At 37.4% G+C, this 23,506-nt stretch overlaps 1 protein-coding gene across 1 annotated transcript in view; it reads left to right on the top strand.

Moving 5' to 3' along the window:
• The window catches only part of smchd1 (structural maintenance of chromosomes flexible hinge domain containing 1), a 47,232-nt gene extending 25,059 nt beyond the window's left edge, over positions 1-22,173 (top strand). The window contains exons 22-49 of the mRNA XM_036597827.1: positions 413-512; positions 737-809; positions 1,928-2,064; positions 2,671-2,805; positions 3,014-3,247; positions 5,449-5,594; positions 5,704-5,789; positions 6,080-6,198; positions 6,296-6,457; positions 7,032-7,160; positions 7,949-8,028; positions 8,117-8,274; positions 8,686-8,801; positions 8,911-8,972; positions 9,291-9,378; positions 10,668-10,799; positions 11,458-11,613; positions 11,782-11,914; positions 12,146-12,265; positions 12,362-12,447; positions 13,074-13,196; positions 14,264-14,445; positions 14,830-14,939; positions 15,934-16,004; positions 17,503-17,677; positions 19,497-19,655; positions 20,012-20,125; positions 21,761-22,173. Of these exons, the coding sequence (XP_036453720.1) occupies positions 413-512; positions 737-809; positions 1,928-2,064; positions 2,671-2,805; positions 3,014-3,247; positions 5,449-5,594; positions 5,704-5,789; positions 6,080-6,198; positions 6,296-6,457; positions 7,032-7,160; positions 7,949-8,028; positions 8,117-8,274; positions 8,686-8,801; positions 8,911-8,972; positions 9,291-9,378; positions 10,668-10,799; positions 11,458-11,613; positions 11,782-11,914; positions 12,146-12,265; positions 12,362-12,447; positions 13,074-13,196; positions 14,264-14,445; positions 14,830-14,939; positions 15,934-16,004; positions 17,503-17,677; positions 19,497-19,655; positions 20,012-20,125; positions 21,761-21,768 (3,394 nt within the window). The 3' untranslated portion in view covers positions 21,769-22,173. The remainder of the gene's footprint in view (positions 1-412; positions 513-736; positions 810-1,927; positions 2,065-2,670; positions 2,806-3,013; positions 3,248-5,448; positions 5,595-5,703; positions 5,790-6,079; positions 6,199-6,295; positions 6,458-7,031; positions 7,161-7,948; positions 8,029-8,116; positions 8,275-8,685; positions 8,802-8,910; positions 8,973-9,290; positions 9,379-10,667; positions 10,800-11,457; positions 11,614-11,781; positions 11,915-12,145; positions 12,266-12,361; positions 12,448-13,073; positions 13,197-14,263; positions 14,446-14,829; positions 14,940-15,933; positions 16,005-17,502; positions 17,678-19,496; positions 19,656-20,011; positions 20,126-21,760) is intronic.
• The last annotated feature ends 1,333 nt before the right edge of the window (positions 22,174-23,506 follow it).

Below are 23,506 nucleotides of genomic sequence, written 5' to 3'. Positions count from 1 at the left end.
TTCTGTAAAGCATTACTGAATTTGCATTACTTTAAATGCTGTCCCCCTTTTGTTGTTGTTTTCTTGTTTTAGTCTTAAGTCATTTAGAGTGAAACTGCTTCAAAACACTTTGAATGACTTTTATGTGTTGTATTTCTTGTAGTAGTATTATTTATTGATTTGTTTGTTTACTTGTTTACTGTGGCAACATGCAAACAAAACTATCTCTACAGGATAAACTTCTTGTGCATTTGACAAGAAAGCTCTGAATCTTGAATCTGGATGACTAGATGACCTTTTGAGATTATGTATTCAATGATATATCCAGGTGTTCTTGAGAGTTTTCTTTACTCCAATGACTATATTTAACTAAATCACTCTTCTTTTTCTCTCACTCACTCAAACATGTGCACGCACATTGACACAAAACTAGTTCACTACAGTTGAGTTATGAGCAGACAGCTTCAAGTGGAACTGCATTCACCATACAAGACCTGAGAGCCAGGGGTAAAGTAAAGAACCATCAGGAGAAGGTTAGTGAGTTTTCACCTCTGTGTGTGTGTGTGTGTTGCATTCCAGTTCTGTTTACCCTTCTTTCATTGTATGCCTTTATTATTCCCCAAATTTGCTAAATATTGAATCTAAACCATCATAAGGCAGTGATGTGATTGCCAGACACAGTGTGTGTCTAGTATTTTAATTGGTCTTGTGAAGTTCATTAAGTTCATAACATTTAATCTGCACATGCTTTTGACAGATGCATACTGTGAAGGTAATGATCCCGGGCCTCAGACAAGACTGCCAGTCTTTTCAAATGATTGTGCGCCCAGGTATGAATACGCATACAGTGATATATACAAAACACATTAAGTGAAAGTGAACGTTTTTAGAAGTTTATTTTATAGCAGTCCTCCTGTTCCACAAAGAAGTTTAGGCCATGCCTCAAGTTATATTCAGCAGTCTGAGCATTGTCCAAAAGGGGGACCACTCAGACCACTTTTGTGAACGTCACTGAAAGAGAGCAAACCCAAACCAGCAGGATCCCACAGATGGACATATGTTTTAGTTACAAATTGCATGAACATGAAGTAAAACTAGGTGTTTGCTGTTGCAAATGATGTGTATATGAAGTAAAAATGGATATGAAGTAAAAAGGTTTCATTTAACTAAGTCTAGACTAGGCTTGGCAGACTGCTAACAGGCTAACATGTTACTGTTAATATTCAGAGTTAAGCTAAACTGAAGGATTAACTGTAAAAATACTAAATACAAAGTATGCCATTTGAATGTCTGTAGCAAGCTTCAAATGTCTGTATTTAAGTAGCACTTAAACCCTGTGGGGGAAGTTAATGTACACAACTGCTAGCTTGGGCTTGCCGCTAATGTGACACTGAAGTTTCCGTACAATTGATAGAAAAATTGCCATTATCATAGGAGTGATACTCAAGTTACATACAAAGTGAATATTTCTGCAATAAGGTCTGCTATATAGGGTTATGTAGCCATGACAAGTTCATGAAATGATTGGCTAAAAGCATCCTTAAAAATTTCTCTAAATTTCTTAGCAGTAAAATAAATTTACGGATGCCTGTGGACACCCAGAGAATGTGTGCTTTATATTCTCCTTTTGGTCTCTCTTACAGGAAGAGCCTGATGCACATACATATTTCTGTGCATTTTTTGTCTGAATTGTGGTCAAGGGCTTCCTTTTCATCTTTTTCAGTAACATATGTTGGAATTTTTTAAAGGATCTGCGTAGTATGTTGTAGTTATTGTTCAGTTAAAGCTATTTTTATTGTTTGGCCTTAGAAAAACTTTATACACAAATCATCATTTACTCGATTACTAATATAATTGATATTGACAGTTCTAATTAGGTCATCAGCAGAACTATACAAGTTTCTTAATTTGAGAAGCAAAAATTAATTTTTCTCTGTCTGTCCATAAGGTCCTCCACATCAGCTGGTGGTGTCGCCTGAAGATGAAGTCTCTATAGAGAATGGGTCACCTGCACCATTCAAAGTGGAAGTTCAAGATGAGTTTCAGAACATCACAGCGCATCCCAAACTTATTGTCCGTTGCCAGGTAACACATCACCCAAATCATTCACTCAGTCACACACTCAACACTATGACCAGAGTGTAGACACACGTTTTGTTTTATGTGTATACCCACACTCACACATGTAGAGCCCCTTAGCGCACTAAAACTTCTCATTAAAAAAAAATCTAAAAAACTTTTAAATATGCATGTGTGAAATGAACTTAAGTTTTGATTCAATTTATGTTTTTTTTATTTTTAGTTCATTTTCTGTAAAGAATTTTCATTAATAAATTTAGTTGTAGCTTTTGGTTACCGTAATAATCCAGATCAGGAATTCTTACTGCTCTAATTGTGTGTGTGTGAGACATTTTATAATTTGAATTGAGTTTGTAGGGATGGAAAAGGCACAAAAATTGCTCTTAACCTGCTTCAAAAATGAAACAGCAGGCAGATTTGATTCTGTTAAACCGTGAAGAGTTGTTTTGGTGCAGTTTATTTATGAAATGTCATGTAGACCATTAAACAAAACCTAAAGGAAATCATACAGATTTTAGACTTAAGCTTTTTTCTTGTTATTCATTCTGTGTAACTTTTGACTCTGTGTGTGTGTGTGTGTGTCCGTGCTTTTGTGTGTTTGTATTTCTGTAGTTACTAGGAGCCCCTGATTTACCTGTTGATGCTGTTGACTGCAGTAATACTGGCACTGGGCTGCTGCTAGCAAAACCAATTCAACTAAAGACTGTTAACACAGAGCAAGTCCTCACTGCAAAATTTGGCATTCCTGTGAGAATTATTATCTCAGTCTGTTATCTTTCTCATTACATTTGTATATCCGTTATCAGTACATTTGCATATCCGTGGTATTATTAATGTTCCTATAAACTGATACGCTTTAAAATGAGTTAGAATGTCTTGAGTATATTTGTCTAATTATTATTTAAATGCTACACTACTGCTCAAAAATTTGGAACTGCACGTCATTTACTTGCAGAACCAGAAGGGAATAACATGTGTGGAGCGGACTCTCCGTGTCTTGCCAAGCACACGTGTCTTCCGTGTAGAAGTTTACAGGCAGGATGAGGATTCAGATGATGTCATGGTGATCCAGAATCTGGAGCGAATCGACTGGACAGCAGGAGACACCCTTGGGAGCCTCCACTTTAGGCTGTATGATGAGGGGGGCAGACTGGTGCCTTTAACACAGAAGCTTGCACATAACGTAAAGGTAATTATTTGCATAACTCTTCAGTTTGATTTTTGTTCATATTATGGAGTAAAAAAACATTGTGATGCTTCATTCTGAAGGTGGAGAGGTGACAGTATTGATTTTGAAATGTTAAAATGGATTATAATAATTATCAATAAAGCCTTTATTTTTAGCAATTTTTAGAGATTGTCTTCAAGCATAGAAGTCTTTTGTCAAGCAACGGAAAACTCCTCAGAAAAAACAAAGTGAAAATGACTGTAGCAGTACATAGTCAGATTTATTAGACTAAGATGAACATTCAATTCAAGCATACACTATTATGTTGAGCATAGGGGTGGGAATCTCTAGGCACCTCACGAATCGATGTGATTGCGATTCAGAGGGCTGCGATGCGATTATAAAACGATTATCGATGCATCTTGATGCATCTTTTTTTTCTATACAGGATTTCTTTTTTTCTCACTGTGTGAGGACTTGGAACTTTTAAAGCAAAGTATTTGTAAAGGTCCATAATGAATTTACTTTCAATATCTTTTATGAATAAAACAAATGGAAGTGATGTGGCAAGTGAACTAGAAGGCTCCTTGATGTATCAGCTGTTTTAACAATAGATGGTCTTAAACGCTGCTAATTCACCACGCTATAACCCTGAAGGCTGGCGTGCAGACTGCACGTCACATAGCAACGCAGAGAGTCTCTCCTAGCTAGTAGTTAACAAAAAGGCAAAGAGACAGATTTAAGGCAAACATTTGGAAACGAATGGACTTATTCGCATTTATAAGCACCACAGTTGTTTTCCTGGTACATTAAATCTGCAACGAGAGTCTGTTAAACACTAAAAAGTTGCAAAGATGAAGTCAGCTTCTCGTTCGAGTTGTCCCGTTCCACCTTAAATAGTACTGCATTTACATTCTGGCGCCTCAGGCCGAATTTAAGGTGGAACAGGTAAATTCGAACAGGAAGCTGGAGAATGAGAAGCAACTTCAGCCTTGTAAAACAGTTGAACGTTGAGAGACGTTGTACAAGAAACTGTTTTACATTTTAACAAAAGTGTCCTGGTGGAGATGGGAGGAAAGTGGCTATAGCTAAAGCTTAAAGCACAGCAAAGTAAGTCCGTGTTTTTGTTTATATTTTTAACCTATACTTGGACATTATCACATACTGAGACATACTGGATATAAAATGTTGTGGCTCCCAAGGTGGTTTGATTTTTGTTGAAAGGACAAAATGGCTCTTCTTAACACTTGGGTTGTGACTCCTGACCTAACCTTGCTTTTAATGCAGAGGGTGCCAGTGGGTCATCCAGTACACTTTGTCATGTGCTGCAACAGACTGTCCGGGCGCTGCACTTCCACACTTCCAAGTTCCGCCTTTTGCGTTCTGTCAACATTACGTTATCAATTAAAATTTAGAAAATCGATTTTTGACATTTGTGAATTGATTCAGAATCATCCATGCGACGTTTGGATAAAACTGTGTTCAGTGTGAAGCATTAGCTTCTGACACTGGATTTTGAGGACACCACAGTCTCCCTTAATGCACTTGTAGTGATCAGCTTATTATATATCTGCATGCGTTATGAGTCTCTTGTCTCTAAGAACAACAGACAGAGAAGGGTTAGCTGACAGTAATGGTGGTTGCTGAGCCACTGACAACTTGTTCAGTTTTTCTTGACACTCTGGCTAAACACTTAAAAAAAACAAAAAACAGCAGCTCTTAAAAACACCCTAACGCTACCTGTCATAGAACCAAACCACTGAGTTGTAGCTGTAGGTTAATACAATCATGGACCAATAATTAAAATGTGTACTCTAGTCAGTTTTTTTTCCTCGTCACCTGCACGTTTGTAAATGTTATGGCCACATTTACAGCTACAAAGAAGAAGCCAACTTTAGTCTCGCAAACAGCTTGTGTTGGTGTGAAAATACGACTGCTAATAGAGACACAGGTTGATGATAAGAAGGTGCACAGTTTCATTTATCGATTCATATGTTTTTACCGCTATATAGAAAACTAAATACTTCTGCCCTATACAGCACAATACTAATCAGGGTGTAGGGATCTATTTTGGTCAGAAAATTTAAGATTTCATAATTCATTGGATCATTTCATAGAGAATCATAAACTAATCAAATCATTCAGAGATGTGAATCAATAATCTGTATTTTTGGAACTTCTGCAGAAGATAACATGTAAATGTGTATGTGTGTGTGATTTAGGTGAACTGGACTGCTGATGTGAAAACAGCAGAATTGGCTAAGGGAATACTACCAAGTATCTGTGTCCCCACAAAAGCACAGGGAGAACACTTCTATCAGGTGGCATTTCGGGACCAGCACACAGTTGACACATCCTTTATAATAGTGTAAGACTGATAACACTTACATGCGCACTCTGTACATAAAGCAAATCATTAACTGCAGCTTTAAGACTCATACTGTGTCAGTATTAATTAAAGCACTTTGTGTATGTAGCCCACGTCCAGATGAGCCTGAGCGACTGAGGATAACTCTCAGTGAAACGACTGTCCGAATGGGAGAAACTCTACCAGGAAATATTTGTAAGTTCTTGCCAAACTACTCATCCCTATTAATTTATCAAAATCAATTAAATGTAAGTTAAAACATAAAGTGCAAATCTAGTTTTTAACTATTTCTTATCTTTCAGGCTATATAGAAGCTCCTTCTGTTTCACATTTAATTGAGATCTCAGTCAGACTAGTGTGCAAAAAGACACATTGAAAATTAAAAACCACAACGGATTTTACAGTGTCCATACAATGTTTGTACTACAGGCAGTTTTCACTTCCCTGTCAAGCTGTTTAACCTCAACGTTCTCTTTCTGTGGTAGATATTGAGGTGGTGGATCAGTATGGGAATAAAACAGATGCTCTAAGTGCTGAGAGCGTGAAGGCAGTCAGTGTGTCTGCAGATGACCTTGATGTATCAGCCCTCAGTGTCGAATGGCAGGCAAGTAGACAGTCTACTTAAAATCTGCCCTGGATCTTTAAGCTCACTCTTCATGTTAATCTTATTTTGCATGACATGTATGTGTGTCTGTGTATAGGCCAGTACAGGGACTGTGTTGGTTGGTGGTGTGCGCTTTGCATCAGGCTTTCCTGGTCCGAGGGAGTTGTGTTTTAAGTACCAGGGATTTGAAGAGTTTTCCAGAGTGAAAGTCACTGCTGGACCACCAGCAAAAATCGACCTGCTGGATGCTCCAGAAATGGTAATGGGCGCATGTGCAAATTGAAAAAAATGAAAATTAGGAGTGCATTTTTACAGTACTCAAGTCAAAGGATTTTAGGTTTAAAAAAAGTCTAAACAATATAAATGGGCATTAGTTAACAATAACAAATCAAGGATAGCCTTTCAGAAATTCCAGTAGGGAGACATATATAAGTATATAGGGCGATAATTTAATGCAGACTGCCAAATAATTATTAGTGATTCATTGAGAAGGTAAATTTTCAGTGGTTTTTCCATGTGATCAGGTTTAATGTGATCTGTGATGCTGTACTATATTACTGAACAGTTTAGAAAACTTTTTTTCTATGAACTGAGTTTCATACCCTCAAAACAGAGTTTCACTGTTGCACTGTTACCTCAAATCCCAATTATGTGTGTGTGCTCAAACCTTTATTGACTACCAATTTTCACTTATTTAAGCTGATAATAACATTAGTATGTATTAATAGCCTGAAATAAAATCAAATCAAGTTGAAAAAAAAAAATGTTAAGCCAACTGGAAAAGACCTTTATGCGTTTACTTGTGAATATTTTGTGCATGTGTTTGTTTGCAGCCCTTACATGTGTTAAATGGACGAGGTTTGGACACTCCGTTCCTGTTACAGTTGTGTGATGAGTGGGAAAACCCAGTTCCAGATCAGAGAGTTGTCATAGCGATCAAAACGCTATCACCACAGCTCAAGGTATCCCCTAAGCCCATTTGATTCATTTTAAAAACGAGTACATCAACCTAGAGTTCTCCACCAAACACCAACAATCTAACACTGACAGTTGGTTTTATTCAGTTCCATAATTAAAACTGATGAACCAAATAAATCAGTGTGAGTGGAGAAGAACACTCTAGCGCAGTGTGAATGGGGGAGGACATTTTAGAACAGTGTTGATTGTGAGGACATTCTGGAGCCGTGTGAGTAGAGTAGGGCATTTGAATGGAGAGACACGCTAGAGCAGTGTGAATGGGGCAGCACAGTACAGAACAGGATTTTTACAACCGTTGCATTGGGAGAAAATGCTAGTCCAGTATGGATGGGGGAGGACATTCTAGAGCAGTTTGAATGGAAAAGCACATTCTAGAACAAGTGTGAATTGGAATAAGACATTCTAGAGCAGTGTGAATGGGGGAACAACATTCTAGATCACTATGAATAATTGAGGACATTCTAAAATAGTTTTAATTGTAGGCAGGTATTCTAGAACAGCGTGAATGAGGTAGGACGTTCTGGAACTGTATAAATCAGGTAGGCTATTCTAGAACAGTGTGAATAGAGGGGGACATTCTATAACAGTGTGAATTGTGTAGAACATTCTAGAACAGTATGAATGGAGGAAGATAGTCTCCCAACAGTCACACAAAGGGATGGCAGACTCATTGTTTGGCTTGTTGGTGCTTGTTGGATTTATGCTCTGAGCTTTAGGTTTATGCCAGTGTCTTTTCTTCATTTGTTCTGAGCTCTGTTTGTGGATGCTGTAGGTTAAATCTTCAGTGATGTCCCAGCCTGTGGATTCAGAGGGAAGGGCCTGCTTTACCCTGGAGATGGTGACAGCCACAAAGTGAGTAAAAAACTGTACCTCCTAATGTTAAACTCTGAAAGCACTCTGCATCCCCATTACAAAGCATTGTCTTTCTTTGTATCTATAGAGGAGAGCATGAGCTGGAGTTCCGTGGGTCCTTCAGTAGAAACAGTATTCCTGGTCCGGTGGTGAAGCTGAATGTGATGCCTGATCCTAATAACCCCATCAGACTTAATGTAGAATACAACAATGATACTATCTTGACAGCAGGAGATACATTCCCAGGTGTGTGTGGTGTGTGTGTCAGATGACGTTTTGATTATTTTCTACGTGGAAATAGGGTCACATATCCTCTACAGAGAACAAACTTGTGCACATTTATGGCACAATTACTGTTTATTTGCTGAATTTAACATATTGGAAATAAACATAAAACGTGGGCTGTACAAAGTTTATGGCACATTGGAAATTTTAGCTTTTAGTATATTGAACTCAACAGGTAAATAGAAGTTTGTTCCCTGTAGAGGATGTATTAGCTTATTTTCACTTAGAAAATCAACAGAGCATGCAATTTGACCAGAGAGAATAATACTGTTCAACTGATTTTCTTCATACTTCAACATATTATATGTTGTGTGTAAGTATTAAAAGCACATGTTCTAACTGAATTTGTTTACTGATTTCCTGTATTTGTAGTGTTTCAAGTGACAGTAGTCTCTGAAGAAGGTGGTCCTGTGAGGAATGCGAGCCCAGCCAGTCTTTCTATGCTACTGTGGCAGGGTTCAGCTTCAGGAACCCGTCCTCCACAAGGAGTGAGTAATACCTCCAGAGACTTATCAACTACCCTGCAGATTTTGCATCATATAATTAAATCTGGTTTTATGTTGGTGGTTTAAATTTGATGTGCATTTGTGATTTCAGGCAACAACTCTTAAGTGTAGTAAACCCAAAGAGAAAGAAAAAGATGGTCACTTTTACTTCAGGTAACAAGTTCTGTGAAACTGCTAAAGTTAGAGCGAGAGAGAGAGAGAGAGAATGATTGAGATAAAACAAGCCAACAGATATACACAGTCTAGATTAGTTGACTTCAAGCATATGAACGTTTAAAACACATTATACTTTTAATATATTTGTTAGGCATTAATTTCACTCAACAGGCTGTCAGTTTTAACACATTGTTAAGAGTATCATTTTATTATCCTTTTTTAATGATGGCATGTATTTGTATTGTTACTGAATATCCATCTTATTTGTTCATTTATATTTTTTCCTTTTTTTTTTCCTCATTTCCTTTTTCATAGAGATAAGGAGATTCCAGAACAAGTGGGAAAGTACCTTGTGCAGTTTGTTTTTGTTTTAGAAAAAAACAAGTGCCTCTGGAGCAGTCAGGTGAGACAAATACACTTTACATGCACACAGCACATTCATCACCATCTATCTCCAAAATTTTATTGATATTACAAACTGATACTCCATGACACATATTTGTTGTCAAACATTTATGTGATGTTGGGCTATTGTGCTAAAATATCTGCGTTTTATTTATTTTACTGCATTTGTAACCTTCTACAAATAAATATTATATTTTTCTGTAATGCTAAATTAAGTGGATCTAAGTCTACTTTCTTTAATTTATTAATATTTATATGTTGGTTTCACCAGATGTGTTAAAATATCCACATCAGACCACAATTCCCATTGCCATACATCGCTATTAATTATATTGGCTATATATTCATTAACTACAGGATGTGGCAATTAAGTGTAATGTACAGTTAGGTCCAAAATACTGGTATACTTTATCAACACATTAATTAATTAAATAATATAATTAACTTCACAAATAAAGAATTATTTAAATAAACAAAACAAAAATACGCATTCAGACCATTACCTGGCATTACTGTTCAAATTTTGAAATACTTCCAGTGATATGAATTGTGCAAGATGGTCAGGTATTTGGGGTCCCAAGATTTCAAATGGGTGTGCTTGTATCCACTGAAAGTTGTCACTTGGTCTTGCTTTACACTGCACTTCACCTGCATCATCTCAATGGGGTACTAGATGTGTTACATTAATTTCATTGTTCTAAACTTTTTATTTTTATATATATTTTTTGTATCCCGTATTCATTGTCACACAGTCAATGTCCTGATTTGTATATATTGCTACATTACACATACAGTTGTATGCAAAAGTTTGAATACCCACAGTCAAATGACATGTTCTGTTGATTTTCTAATTGAAATCAACACATCCTCTACAGGGAAGAAATTTAAATATGGCATTTTCTGCAATCCTTGTGGCACACACTTTTTCCCCCATTTATTTGCTGATTTTAACATATTGGGATGAAAAACAAAATAAAAAATTGTAAAATGTGCCATAACTTTTGCACAGGTTTTATGTTATATTATTTTTTTCTTCAATATGTTCTCAATTATAGTAGAGATTTTATTAAGTGATTTTGTATCATTTCACTTTTTGGATTATTTCTTTTGGCCCATTTTTCATTAATGGTCATGCAGTGTTAAGGGCATCTAGTATTTTCAAACAGTGTAAGATTGAACTATAAAGGTTTTGATATGACAGTGACAATATGTGTAATGATAATAAATGTGACTTAAATCTTCTGTGAACTACGAGTTTCTGATAAGTGTCTTTTCCCCTCATGTCAGATTGCACTGAATGTTGTTCCCAATAAGCCAGTGAAACTTGTTCCAGAGTGTCCTCCTTCAACCCCTGTGGTCTCTAATAGTGGTCCTCTAGCCAGTCGCCTCCTTCTTGACAGGTTATGCCTGAAGATTGTGGTGAGTTTTTTTGAAATTTTTGTATGTGTGTCAACCACTGCAGCTCTATTAAAGCCAATAATTAGAATTCATAACAGGTTTATTAGGGACTGATAGTGTAGAGTATCTGTCAAAAGTTGAGGTTGAGTTTAGCAAATTCATATTTTATTTTGTTAATTTTATTTCAATTTGATTATTTCATTATGCTATTGTTTTTAAGAAAAATATCCAAATTTCACAAAGAATACCACTTTGTACAGAAATTGCATTGCATTTATTCATTCATTCATTTGTTTATTTATTAATTTGTTCATTAATTTATTTATCTATTTATTTATTGCAAAAGAAGAACACATTCTCATACAGCTATGATACCTTTCACCAGTTATGTCCCTTACTTTCCTAATGAATTGCTGTAATTCCATTTTATTGGTAGTGATAATGTGTGCTAAAATAATATTTGGACAGTTAAGAAGTTCAAAATGAGAAGTTTGTCTGCTTCCATTTCCTTTTATTTGTTTAGCAGCTTTTTGCTGCTTATAAAATGAGAAGTAGTGGGTTTGTTCCATGTAAAGGATATGTTAACTTATTTACACTTAGATCAAGAAAACACGTAATTTGACTGGGGTGTTCAGATTTTTGCATACAGTTGTATGTTTCTGCTCATTTTACTCCACAGGACAAATACAGTAACCCAGCTGGTATGGGAATAAATGGACAGGTGATTGTGACTGTGATTAGTGTTGTAGGAGACAAGGCAAAAGACCTTCCTATGTTTGAGAACAAGACCAAGAGTTTACCATACAGTCTCACCAATGGAGAGGCTACAATCACTGTGAGTGTGTTTGTGTGTGTGTTTTGTAAATGTTACTTTTGTTAGTAATTGCTTTAATTAAATTAGATGAATTATTTAGATAAATTATGCATAAGCCCATTCATTGTTTTATCTGGATATTTAGCTCGGCTTTGTGAGGGAATGCTGTTTTTGTCCGTATGTTTCTAGGACTTGGCACTGATGGAGAACAGTCCAGGTTTTGATGGAGCCGAGTACACACTGCAGTTCCGTCCAGTGATTGAAGGACTTGGACCCACTACCACCATCGCTCCTTTTAATTTGCCTTTCAGATTCTGCAATGGTCAGTCTGTAGAGTCTGAACAGTCTCATTAAAACTGAGTTTAATTTAATATTCTGTACTAGCTATAGTTTTTTATCCTTTTCTTTATGATAGTAATATCATTTTACTTTACATTTTATGGAACTTACAGCAGTTACAAATGTGTATGAATGTGTCAGTACAATGTTTTATAATGAAGTTTAATATATGATGAAGGTGGCATGAATCTAGTGATGTTTTCCTGTATTTTAGATGCAGAGAACCAGAAGATTATGGCTGCGATGAGTAAAAAGAAAGACCAGATCTCTCAGACCATTGAGATCTACAGAGGCATTTTAGAGACCAACAAACAACTCACTACTGAACTTAAGAGTAGGCACTATACTTAACACTCTCTGTGTCTCTCCCCCTCTCACCCTCCCACTGTTGGTGGGGTGTATTGCTTAATATGTTTGTACTTCTTTTTAGGTCAAGTACACGATGCCGCCAGCAAAGAGACTCAGCTCAAATCAGAGCTCAGCAAAAGTGGCATAGACGTTTCAAAATTAACTAAAGTGAGTATACATGACATGAGCTTTATTTGAGAATGTGAAAGAAAAAGGTGTTTTGAGCTGGGGAGACATTTGAAGCAGATACATTCAAGAAATGATACATTCTATCCAGGACTGGGTAAATCAAGCACTACTTCTTTAAATAGTTTTCTGTTGGATGTGTACAAGGCACAGAAGGAAGATGTTTTTTTTTATTTCAATTGGGAGGGCATATGTCCGTTCCCTCAGAGCGCATATATTGGAACAGTTTACACCATGCATATGTCAAAGCATATTAAAATCATGCTGGGTTTGCATGTAATTTTAGAGGATGTGATGTTATAGTTCACCGCTTCCCCTGCTGAATGGGATTGACTCAAAAATATTTTGAAGAGGTCATTGTTCTAAAGGTTCACATATTTTTCCAGCATTGACCTTGATTGGTTAAAGTATTTGTTCGTTTAGAACATGCCATTTAAAAGTGCTAAATATGATTGTCTTTATTATTATGACTTAAAAATGCAGAAATTTCGATAATCCCAAAGAGATCAGAGACTTCATTTCAAAGAAACTTTTATTCACAGCTGTAAATAACCATATTAAACACATACTAGTCCCTTAGTATGTTGCCTTTATGTGTTTGTGTTTAGGTATCTGTGATTGAAGATTTGATTTCTCAGAAGACAGCAGATTTAGACAGGATACAGAATGAACCTCGTCGAAAATGTACCATGCCTGATCCATTTAAAGGCAGCCCAGATGTACTTGGAAAGGTGGGTGTGTAAAAGCGTGTGTGTGTGCTGAGGGGAGGAAAATGCAAGGGAAATTACAAATCTCCTCCTTTTGAGGAGCCACACTAAATAACTCTGCATTTTCTTTTCCATTTCACATGTATAATATTTGCCATTGAATATACCATCCGACACATGCTCAAATGTGAAATCTCACGCTGAAATGTGAATTTCTGTTCCACTGAAGGCAGCCTAACAGGCTGTAGAATTTGTTGCTCAATTCTGCATCATATTAAGCAAATGTCCCACCCCACTTGAATAACTATGCCCACTCAGCCAGCCTTCATACTTTCACCATTGCCTATGCTGTTTCAGAAGCGCAGACACCTCTGATCAACAGAACTGTGTAAATCAGAGATGTTTACTGTTAGTAGTAATGTTTTAGTGACTGATTCAGCAGATTGGACTTAATGTTGACATTAACAGGCCCACTGTGGGCAAATTGGATCAAGTTCTGTCCTCACTAGAATAAGTTGGGCATAAGGCCGAGCTAAAAACCTGCAGTAATAGTCAGAGACAGGCTTTAAGTTTAAATCTTTACTAAAGATGTCAACATCCAAACTGTCACGCCCAAAGTAAAGAACATATCTGTTATGGGCTTCAAATGTCTGTGTCAAGTCTCTAAAATGTAAACATTCACCACCACCTTAATGCTAACGTAACAGACTAGCAAATTAGCAATATTTTAATGGGGCAAACATACTCACTTATTCATGGCACATGCTCATGATTTAGTGACAATATCTGGCTTTTAAAGTAAACAAGCTTAAAAGGTTGAACAGAAAAGCCACACCCCTACCCTGCACTCCATTGAGACAGCCAGTAAGAGCAGAGATCACCAAAAATGACAATTTTTTCAAAGAGAAGTAAATGTAACAGTATAACACATCATACAGACAGAATTAAGGTGCAATTTGTTTAATCCTCTTTACAGATGTCTTTCAAATAGCACAGGGAGCTATATTAAATTAATCAAAAGAGAGTAAAATCTGTGTTCTTTATGATGTGGCTCTTAATTCATTTTAACTTTTTTCCGTGTGTGTTTACAGATAGCACACCTAGCACAGGTGGAGGATGATGATGCTGCAAAGGTCATCTCCTGGCATCTTCTAGGTGACATGGACTGTGTGGTTACCGTAACAACGGCTGCAGCAAAGAAAATTTATGATGACACACAAGGACGACAACAAGTCATGCCCCTAGAGACGGTTTTCTGGAGACCAAATAACAAGTAATATCCTTAAATGTTAAATACACTGCTGTACAAAACCACCTGAGAAAGTGGGCTTAGGGAAGTTAGGGTTTTATTGGTTAGAAAAAAATAAGAAAAACAAACAGTATTTATACAAATGAACAATACATTGTGATTTTTTGTGTATGTGTTAGCTCTTCCCGAGGAACTCCAGTAAATAAAGTTACTATCCCACGCTTGCTTCAGCTAATCTCCCCCTTGAGATATATATACACACTCTGTGTGTATTTAAATGTATTTGTCTGAGAAGAAATCTACTTATTTGTGTTACTCAGGCTTTTACCAGGCGCTGCGGGCTTGTTTTGGATTTTGTCATTCATTTTATACCTGTAAATGTCTCTGGTATGTTTGTGCTTGTTTTAGGCCACTGCCTCACATCAGAAATGGTGGAAGTCTGTTCCGTCCCTTAGGGAATCCTGTGTTTGTGAGAGATCTGCTCATTTTTCCCGAGCATGCTGAAAACTGCAACATGGGTAAGTTCTCAGAGGACACGCACACAACAGCAGACTCAGTCGTTCTCAGCCTCTTCATAAGCCTTTATGATAGACAGATTGAAGTGAGAGCTGAGTCACTGTTTCTGGCACTGTTTGAGGCAGTTAGGGTGGGGGTGAGTTTGAGTGTGTTAGAGTGCTCTAGTGTTCCACTGTCTTTGGTTTGGTTGTATAGTAGGGGCTGTTTCTGTTGTGTAGTATATCTTTTTTGTTGTTGCGGTGTGAGTGTTCAGCTCCCCTGTTCCTCTCTGAGTGTTTCCAGATGATGCCCCCAGCAGACTAGTCCATAATGGGGGAGGGCAAGTGGGGGAGGTTATTTACTGTTCTAGTTGCAGTATTTGTACATTGAAGCGTGTAGGAAAACAGTTAAAACTACAAAATGGTGCATGTATATTCCTCTGGAGTCTGGATATTGTACAGAAATGTGCTCTGTGTCTGTCAGTGTAGGCTTGCGTGTGTGTGTGTGTGTGTGTGTGTGTGTTTCTCCCTTCCCCAGTCATTCTGTGAGTTATGTTTCAGTAGTTCCAGATGGTTGTATGTTCAGTACTTGTAAGGTTTTCAGTTTTGTTTTTGCTTATGTAGCAGATCCTTTAACATTCATCTTAAGTTCCTACCTTTTTCCTCTTTTTACTACCATTCTGTTTTTTGTTCTTTCTGTCAGAAGGAATAAATAGGCAGTATCACAGTGAGGTAATGCATATCTTGGAGTAGCAGGATTGTGTGTGTGTGTGTGTGTTTATACATTTCCAGGGCAAGAATGTCCTTATTAAATGGAGGTATATGTGCTCTCCTCGTTCTGACATTGTATAAAAACAAACCTGTGTGTGTGAAGCGTGTGGGATCATTACAAATGTTTCTCAGCCTCCAAATTCTGACATCAGGGATTACCGGCCATTCCAAAAAAATTGAGGGCAGCTGTGTGTATGTTTGTGTGTGCATAATTGTAGTAATCATGTATGTGTGTTTGTTTCACCAGTCTTTTCAAGTCTTGTTGGAGACACCATATTGGTGGATGATTTGGACTCCGCTAACCATTACCGTAGGGGGGTAAGTAGGGGTGTGCGTGTGCGTCAGAGAAGGAAAGAGAGCAATGAAGTATTTAGGCTGCACTTGTCTTGTTCTTTTCAGCAAGGGCAAATATGGTATTAAATTATTACTATAACTACATGAACATCTCTTTTTCTTCAGTGGTATTATTATGGGCCATATGTTGGCACCGAAGACTATGTTGACCAACCAAAAACAACAGAAAAGCCCAAAAATGTGATTAGTTCATTGAATCCAGCTATTCTTTTGCTTCAAACATGGGCAAATGAATGCAAAGCATGCTGAAGTTTCAGAATGATTTGTCTGGTATATGTGACAGTACTGTAAAAGTAGCTACACTCATGTCATGCCAAAGACAAAGCAGAAAAAGTCGAAAAACATTTGGTCTTAATTTGGTCAATAAAACTAACTTAATCTCGTTAAAATTCTACATTGACGTTATGGCGGTTGATTGACGATGACAAAACCAAGGTTCTGTTGTTTTAGTGGAGCAGCGACAGACAATTCTGCCATCGCCAGTGGCATTAGTAGCGTACTGCAGCTATCAGCGGAACTTTGCATCAAGAGTTCAGTACTGTACAGAGCATCGTCCTGCCTTTTTCCACCTTAAATAAACAATCAGTCCTCCTTTCTCACCAGTGTTGCGTGTTCAGTTGATGGCTGTGTGCCACCAGTAGTCGCAACAGCAAAAATGTTCTTCCCGTGTCCCCCATTTACACTGCTCTACCATGTTCTCCCTGCCTTTGCTGCTAACACTTCTAGAATGTTCTCTCTTCTACCCCAGTCACACTGTACTAGAATGTTCTCCCACATTTGCACTGTACTACAATGATCTCCTCCTGTTCATGCTGTTTTACAATGTTCTCCCTCTTATTTACACTGTTTTAGAATGTTCTCACATTATTCACACTCTTCTGCTGTATTCTCCCCAATTCACAGTGTTCTGGAATGTTCTTCCCCATTCACAGTTTTAGAATGTTCTCCCATATTCACACTGCTTTAGAAGGTTCTCCCATATTCACACTGCTTTAGAATGTTCTCCCATATTCACACTGCTTTAGAAGGTTCTCCCATATTCACACTGCTGTAGAGTGTTCTCCCCTATTAACACTTGAACGCTAAAGGTAATCTTAGGCAACACATTTGAAAACAGAACATATCATGGAAGAGGCAGACAGTTCAGTGATGTTAAGCACCATGCAATAAATTTAAGAACGTACTGAGGCTGTATTCATTAATGAAATGGTAAAGCGCCAGAGTAACGCTGCATTAAATCTGTTTTAAGTTGTGCTCGAGATGAAGTTGCACATGTTGGGACAGTGTATAAAATTTGCAGTCCTAAAAACAGAATTGTGCCAATTGTTCATGCTAATAATGCTAAAAAGATAATTAAACGTAAAAATCATGAATACAGGAAAGGTAATTTAAAAAAATAGCTAGTTAATGTGTGTGTGTGTGTGTGTGTCTGTGTGTGTGTATGTGTGTGTGTGATTGACAGGTGGTCCAATGTAAGGTACAGTGCCCCACCCTGCTGACGCGGCAGGGTGAACGTATTCGAAGTAATGGAAAGTTTGGAGGTCTGCAAAATAAAGCTCCTCCAATAGAGAAGCTGAGAGGACAGGTGTTTGGAGCACCACTGCCTAAAGAATATGACACCATATGCAAGCAGATAGGTAACTCTGACTGCATTAATTTGCTGTCTCTGTCTTTCTCTTCCCTTTCTCTCTTTCTTTCTCTTGTTCTTTCTTTTTTACTCACTCTCGGCCTGCCAATACTTTGTTCAACAGACAGAAATTTAGGAAGGTGTTGCCACCTATGTAAAATTTGCAAACATGTAGCTTTCACAAGAACCACATTTTGTTCCTTTTGGGCCAAACCATATACCAACAGGGAGAACGCACCTTCCAGTTTTCGTCAGCAATGTCTAGAGTGTGCAAAAGTAGCTGCATGTTTCAACTCCTGTGTGATATTATTCCCCTCAATCTTATATCTCTTTTATGTCAAAACAGAAATCTTTACCAGAGCAAATAAAGTGATAGAAACAAAAAATCAAGTACTATACATAGTTCAACAAAAAAAAAACAGGCACATGCTTAGTCTACCTAATGTGCAACTTTTGGCCACATGTTCTCATTTACATCACCTCTTATGTCCTCCGTTGCCTCCGGGCACAGTGCTGGATCCAGCAAAACAACTCCAGAAGTGACTTCTCTTTGTAGATGGACAACTTCTGAATAGGACATCAGCTGAGATGGGAATTAGTTATGATTTGCCTATTGTCATACATTGAATCAGCCATTTATTTCTTCAACCATTATAAATTTTTGGTGCTTTGATTGTTGTCCAAGTGTAACAGTTTTGTAATAGTGTATGCAAGCATATGCAAATAAAGCTGTACAGTGACCGCCCACCTTTTCAGCAGCTCTGGTTCTGCAAGTTAAAATCACGTTCATTTTCTCCGTAGACATTTAGGGAAGTCCTTATATAAAGGGTGTTAATCACCCAACTGAAACAAGCAGCTGCAAGGTAAATCATGACATTATAAACATTTATTCAGAGCAAAACATTTTGACTGTATGCTTGACCTTTTTAACGTTATATATTTGTGGTGTTTGATTGTTGTTTATTTTATAGTGTCATGTATGTACACCATTTGCTGTCTTTCTGGTTTTGTGGTTTGTTTTTGTTTTTGTTTTTTTTTTAAAACCTTGTTTACAAGCGTGTTGCTTAGCAGTCATCCAACAAAGACCAGTTTATGCTTTACTGGCACCAAACCACATATTACATTCCATGGAAACAGTGACATCTCTGATTGGTGGAGCTCGCTTTAGGACTCTGGGTGCGTTTCTTTACAAGGAATGGGGAAGAAAATGCGTTTTTTTTTAAAAAAAAACCTTGATCATTGACTTATGGATGGTAAATCTACGCTGGGCAGTTAAAATTTTATGGATAAAATTCAAATTCCCTTATTGTGATTATGAATGGGATTTTTACTTCTGGAAACATGCTTTTCAGCTCTCTTGGGCTCTCGAAATAACCAGTTTTGCTAAAGGCTGAGAGTGAGAAGCGAATGCAAGAATTTTGGAAACTCTGTTTACTGAATGCATGATTTACACAAGTGAGAAAAACACTGTTAATGGTTCGTTCCTAATAGAGTGTTGTCATGCGAACTGAGTGAAGATTTTTTAAAAAGATAACCTGAAAATGCTTGTTAGCAGTTGTTAAAAAACAAAGTGTAAGACTCGACACCCTTCAGTGATAAACAAATTCACCAATGACAGTAGTTGTCAAGAGGGCAATCAGTAGAACAATTTCAAAGGTATATTTGAACGAGAGGCCTAGAGTTGGGGATGCAAAATGGACGTCAGGCTGAAACTACAGACGATTTGAATGGTCAAACTGGGAAAATGCATTACCGGTGTATTATTAGTGCATTAACTCTGACACCACTAATTCAAACAAATGTGTTTATTTGTGTGTGATTGTGTGCAGAGTTGCTACAGCAGTACTCTGTAGCGGTACAGAAAGCATCAGCGGTCAAATCTGATTATGAGAGCCACATGCAGTATCTGCAGAGTCCTCAGATGAAAGAGAAACAGCAGGAGCTTCAGGAGCAAGAGCGGGAGCTCAGAGACATTGAGAAACAGCTTGGTGAGTCAATGGGGTTTGTTAACTTGAATGTTTGAGAGGGATGGCCTTCTGTGTATATTGTTTGTCTATGGAGCTATTCTGCCCATACGTTCTTTAGAAACTATTTGCAGGTGTGAGTAATTTCTACGTACACAAAGAAGTCTTAAACAACGCAGTGAGGGGAGAAAACCTTTACTGCTATGTTGTGTTCGCAAGTAGCCATGTTATAATGCCTGTTTTGTTTCAGTAATTAAACTTGTGACAAACAGATGTGTTTACTTGCTCTAGAGTTTGCTGATACAGGGCAGTAACACATTCAGATGAGTTTATGGTGTGTGTGCATGTGTGTTCATCTGTGTGCTTATTTGTATTTACAGCCAGCACCCCTGTACGCACTTCACCTGTTTCAGCAATGAAACGAAACCTTCTAGACGAGGCTGATGACTCCACCCCTACAAAAAGGATTCGCCGTAAAACTCGAAAACTCATGGGTATGAGCCTTACCTCTGTTAGTTCATAAATAAATACTTGGCTTTATCATTGTGCGGTGCCCATGGAAAGATTACACACATTTCATCCTGTTTATATGTACAGTATTGGGACTAACAACCCAAAGCCCAGGGCTCAGAAACAAAATAGTTGAAAATAGTTTGCTCTGAGCCAAAACACACAGATGTTTTGTGGCATTTTACTTTTGTACATCAGTGAGTTGCTCCAAAATATAGCAGCTAACTGATAATTATTTCCTGGAATTTGTTACGATAGCAAACAGGCTTGGTTATCTGTCGAACATTCACTTTAAGATGATTGAGAAGACGTTTAAATTCGATTTACTTTGAATTTGTGTAGTGATGGCAGTCAAAAAGGCTGCAAATGCTGACATAGTCATTTACATTTAATCAGCTCTCAAGGCGCTGCACAGCCGACCAGAGAAATAATAGCAAGGCTGTGTAACTACACATCAACAAGAAGACAAGCTTGTGAAAACATGAACCCCACCAACAATGAAACATCCTTCCATACAAAGCAGGCACCTCCGTGTGCCAAACACAACTTTTACCCACATGAGCAACACCAGTAAAACAACACCAGTAAAACTCAAAACCTAAACCATCTAGCATCCTAAGCAAAAGCACACAACCAAAGCAGGCATGAAGATGTTTACGGTCCATTTACATCTTACCTTTGATAACTTGATGTGTGAATGTGGGTCAGCTTTGACATGAACCTTGCCTATTAAAGTTAACGTAAAAGAGCATTTACTTAAAGTTAAGTAAAAGAGCATTGTGCTCTAAAGACCCCTAAAGCTAATATTGCAAGGATTGTCATGATACAACAGCAACACTTACAGAAAACCTGTCAACTTTCATTGTCTTAAAAATCCAGCTGGATTGGAAAGACTGTATTCTATTTTTAGTAGCTTTAAAACATGCTGTACATGTGCATAAACATTAAGTTAAACTATCTACAGAAAATGGTTTTCCTTAGTTGTAGCACTTTACAAACATCGTCATTCCTTTCTCATCTTTTCCTATTAAAGTAATTTGGTAACTATAAGGAGACTGGCTGTAGTTGTGGTCGTTAAACATATAAAAAAACATACCAGTATACCAGTGGGATCCAGTGTTACTTTAGCACAGTAGCTGTTCTTTTTTATCTAGCACTAAACGAGGTCAGTTTAATGCTGATAATGCTAGTTCAAAGATGGTAATTGCTTTTATTGGTTTGAGAGCACAGAGGTCACTTTGGGCATGGGTGCTTTGCTGTTAGGAGCATAACAGCTACTTCTTAAGGTAGCGAGAGCCTCCAGCAAATTCCTTTCCTTGTGGGAAACAAAATACTAACCTGTGTTTTATGAGCTCAGTTAAAACATTCTACTTTCCATTAGTCTTTATTAAACCAGAGAGTGGTGAGACAAGGCAGGTTTTGAATTAATTCATAGCTGCTAAACTTTCATGCTAAACTGTGTAAATTCTCTATACAACGTTACAGGTTCTGATTTTTTTAGTCAATCAAGTACTTTCAGTTAGGACTTGTGAAATGTATAAATTGCTGTAACCTTTTAGTTTAAGTAACTTCCGTTTAGTTCTGCTGTCACCAATTTTCACTCTGCTTTCTTTTAACAGACTCTTAAAATGATCATCTCAGATCGACCAGCAAAATCATCTCAACACAATATTTATCTTAACTGCTGCAAAAAATCCTTCTAATAGAATGTTGGAAGAAGAGATTGTGTTAAGGAATGAACTTTTTTGTCAAAGACTGTGAGAATTTTTCGTTATTTTTTCTATTTAATACTTTGTAGCTGCCTTATTTCTAGCATTTTAATATTGCTTGCTTTTTTAAAAGTTGTTTTTTTATTACTGACCCTGACATTAAACATTTTCTGTTTGTGTGAAGCAGAAAAGGCAGCTGAATGATATGGACCATGTCCAGAATGTGTTTTTTATGTTTCTGTTAAAAAAAAGGAAGAAAATGTCTTTTTTTACTTTACAGCACTGTCTCTTTTACCTTTGAATAAGAATCTACTTCATTCTTTCTGTGTGCTTGTGTATGCTTTCATCATCAACGCAGTTTGAAACAAAACTCCTCTACAAAAATAGTCAAAAAGGCTCTATGATGTTCCATGCTTTAATCATCCTTTTGCAAAAGCAAATCCATTTAAACGGATGGTAAGTGACCTTTCTTTAGTTTTCTTTTGCTGTGTTGTGATTATAATATGTAAAGTTAGGGACCTATGTATAAGGACCTATCGTAGTTAGTTACTGAAGTGCAGTGCCTGTCAGGAAGAAACAGGACGTGCTTAACCCTTGTTTTATGTTTGGGTTAAAATGACTTCTTCATAAAAATAGTGTAGATTTTGTTCTTTTCTAATGTTTTACAAAACAAAATGCTGCATACATTTGTAGCATAGCTTTTGATTTGTTGAACCACTATAAAAATTACTTGACCAAGAGTTATGAATGTGAAAAAGCTACACATGCAGTTGTATGCAAAACTTTGAACACCCCCAGTCAAAATGGTCAGGACCCCCACAGGAACACGGAGCAGGTATTATTGTTTGCTGCTGGAGTTTTTAAACACGTCAGTGTTACTGCAGTGCTGAGAATGATCCGCCACCCAAATAATATCTGCTCTGTGAGGGTCCTGTGGGGATGCTGACCATTAAAGAACACGGCAAAAGGGGGCTAACGTAGCGTACAGAGAAACAGATGAACTACAGTCTATCATTATAGAAAGTGCACCTATATGGTAAGTGGAGCTGATAAAATGGACAGTGAGTGTAGAAACAAGGAGGCGTACTTAGTGGCCAGTCAGCATATACCCCATTAATTTTCAGCAAGAAAACTGCAATCCTACATCACCTCATACGTGAGATGAGAAATTGTGCATTTAAGTAAGGAGTGTAGACTTCTATGAGGGCATTTCAAGGTGGTTTCTCCTTCATCTGCAGAACCAGATCTCACTAGCGTTTAAAATCTTGCTGTGGCCACACTTAGCAGGCCAGGTGTTGCTGTTCTTAAACTGTTGTTATTACTTTGCCGTGACTATAAAAAGAATAGCCTATAGTAATTCAGTTTCACCTTCATCAGAACATTATTCATAGTAGCCCATAATTCTGTGAGTTCAGTCCTTTGTGCCCATATGAAGAGCTATGCAGACATCTTCCTACCTAAAGAAGCAAAGCTCGTATGGAATGATGTGTGTCTGTTCTACATTGAACTGGGATTGTACTGGGGGCTGAAAGAGGTCACATTGATTTTAGTGACATTTTCCACTTTAAATGACCAACTTTTCTTTATGGCAACACAGTAAGATTCAAAGAAAAATCTGTATACTGTTGTCAGACTAAGCATTTTATAGCAAATTAT

The sequence above is a fragment of the Colossoma macropomum genome, unplaced genomic scaffold (genome assembly GCF_904425465.1).
Source record: "Colossoma macropomum unplaced genomic scaffold, Colossoma_macropomum, whole genome shotgun sequence".
In the NCBI taxonomy this organism is placed as follows: domain Eukaryota; kingdom Metazoa; phylum Chordata; class Actinopteri; order Characiformes; family Serrasalmidae; genus Colossoma; species Colossoma macropomum.
This window is presented reverse-complemented; position numbering and strand designations above follow the sequence as displayed.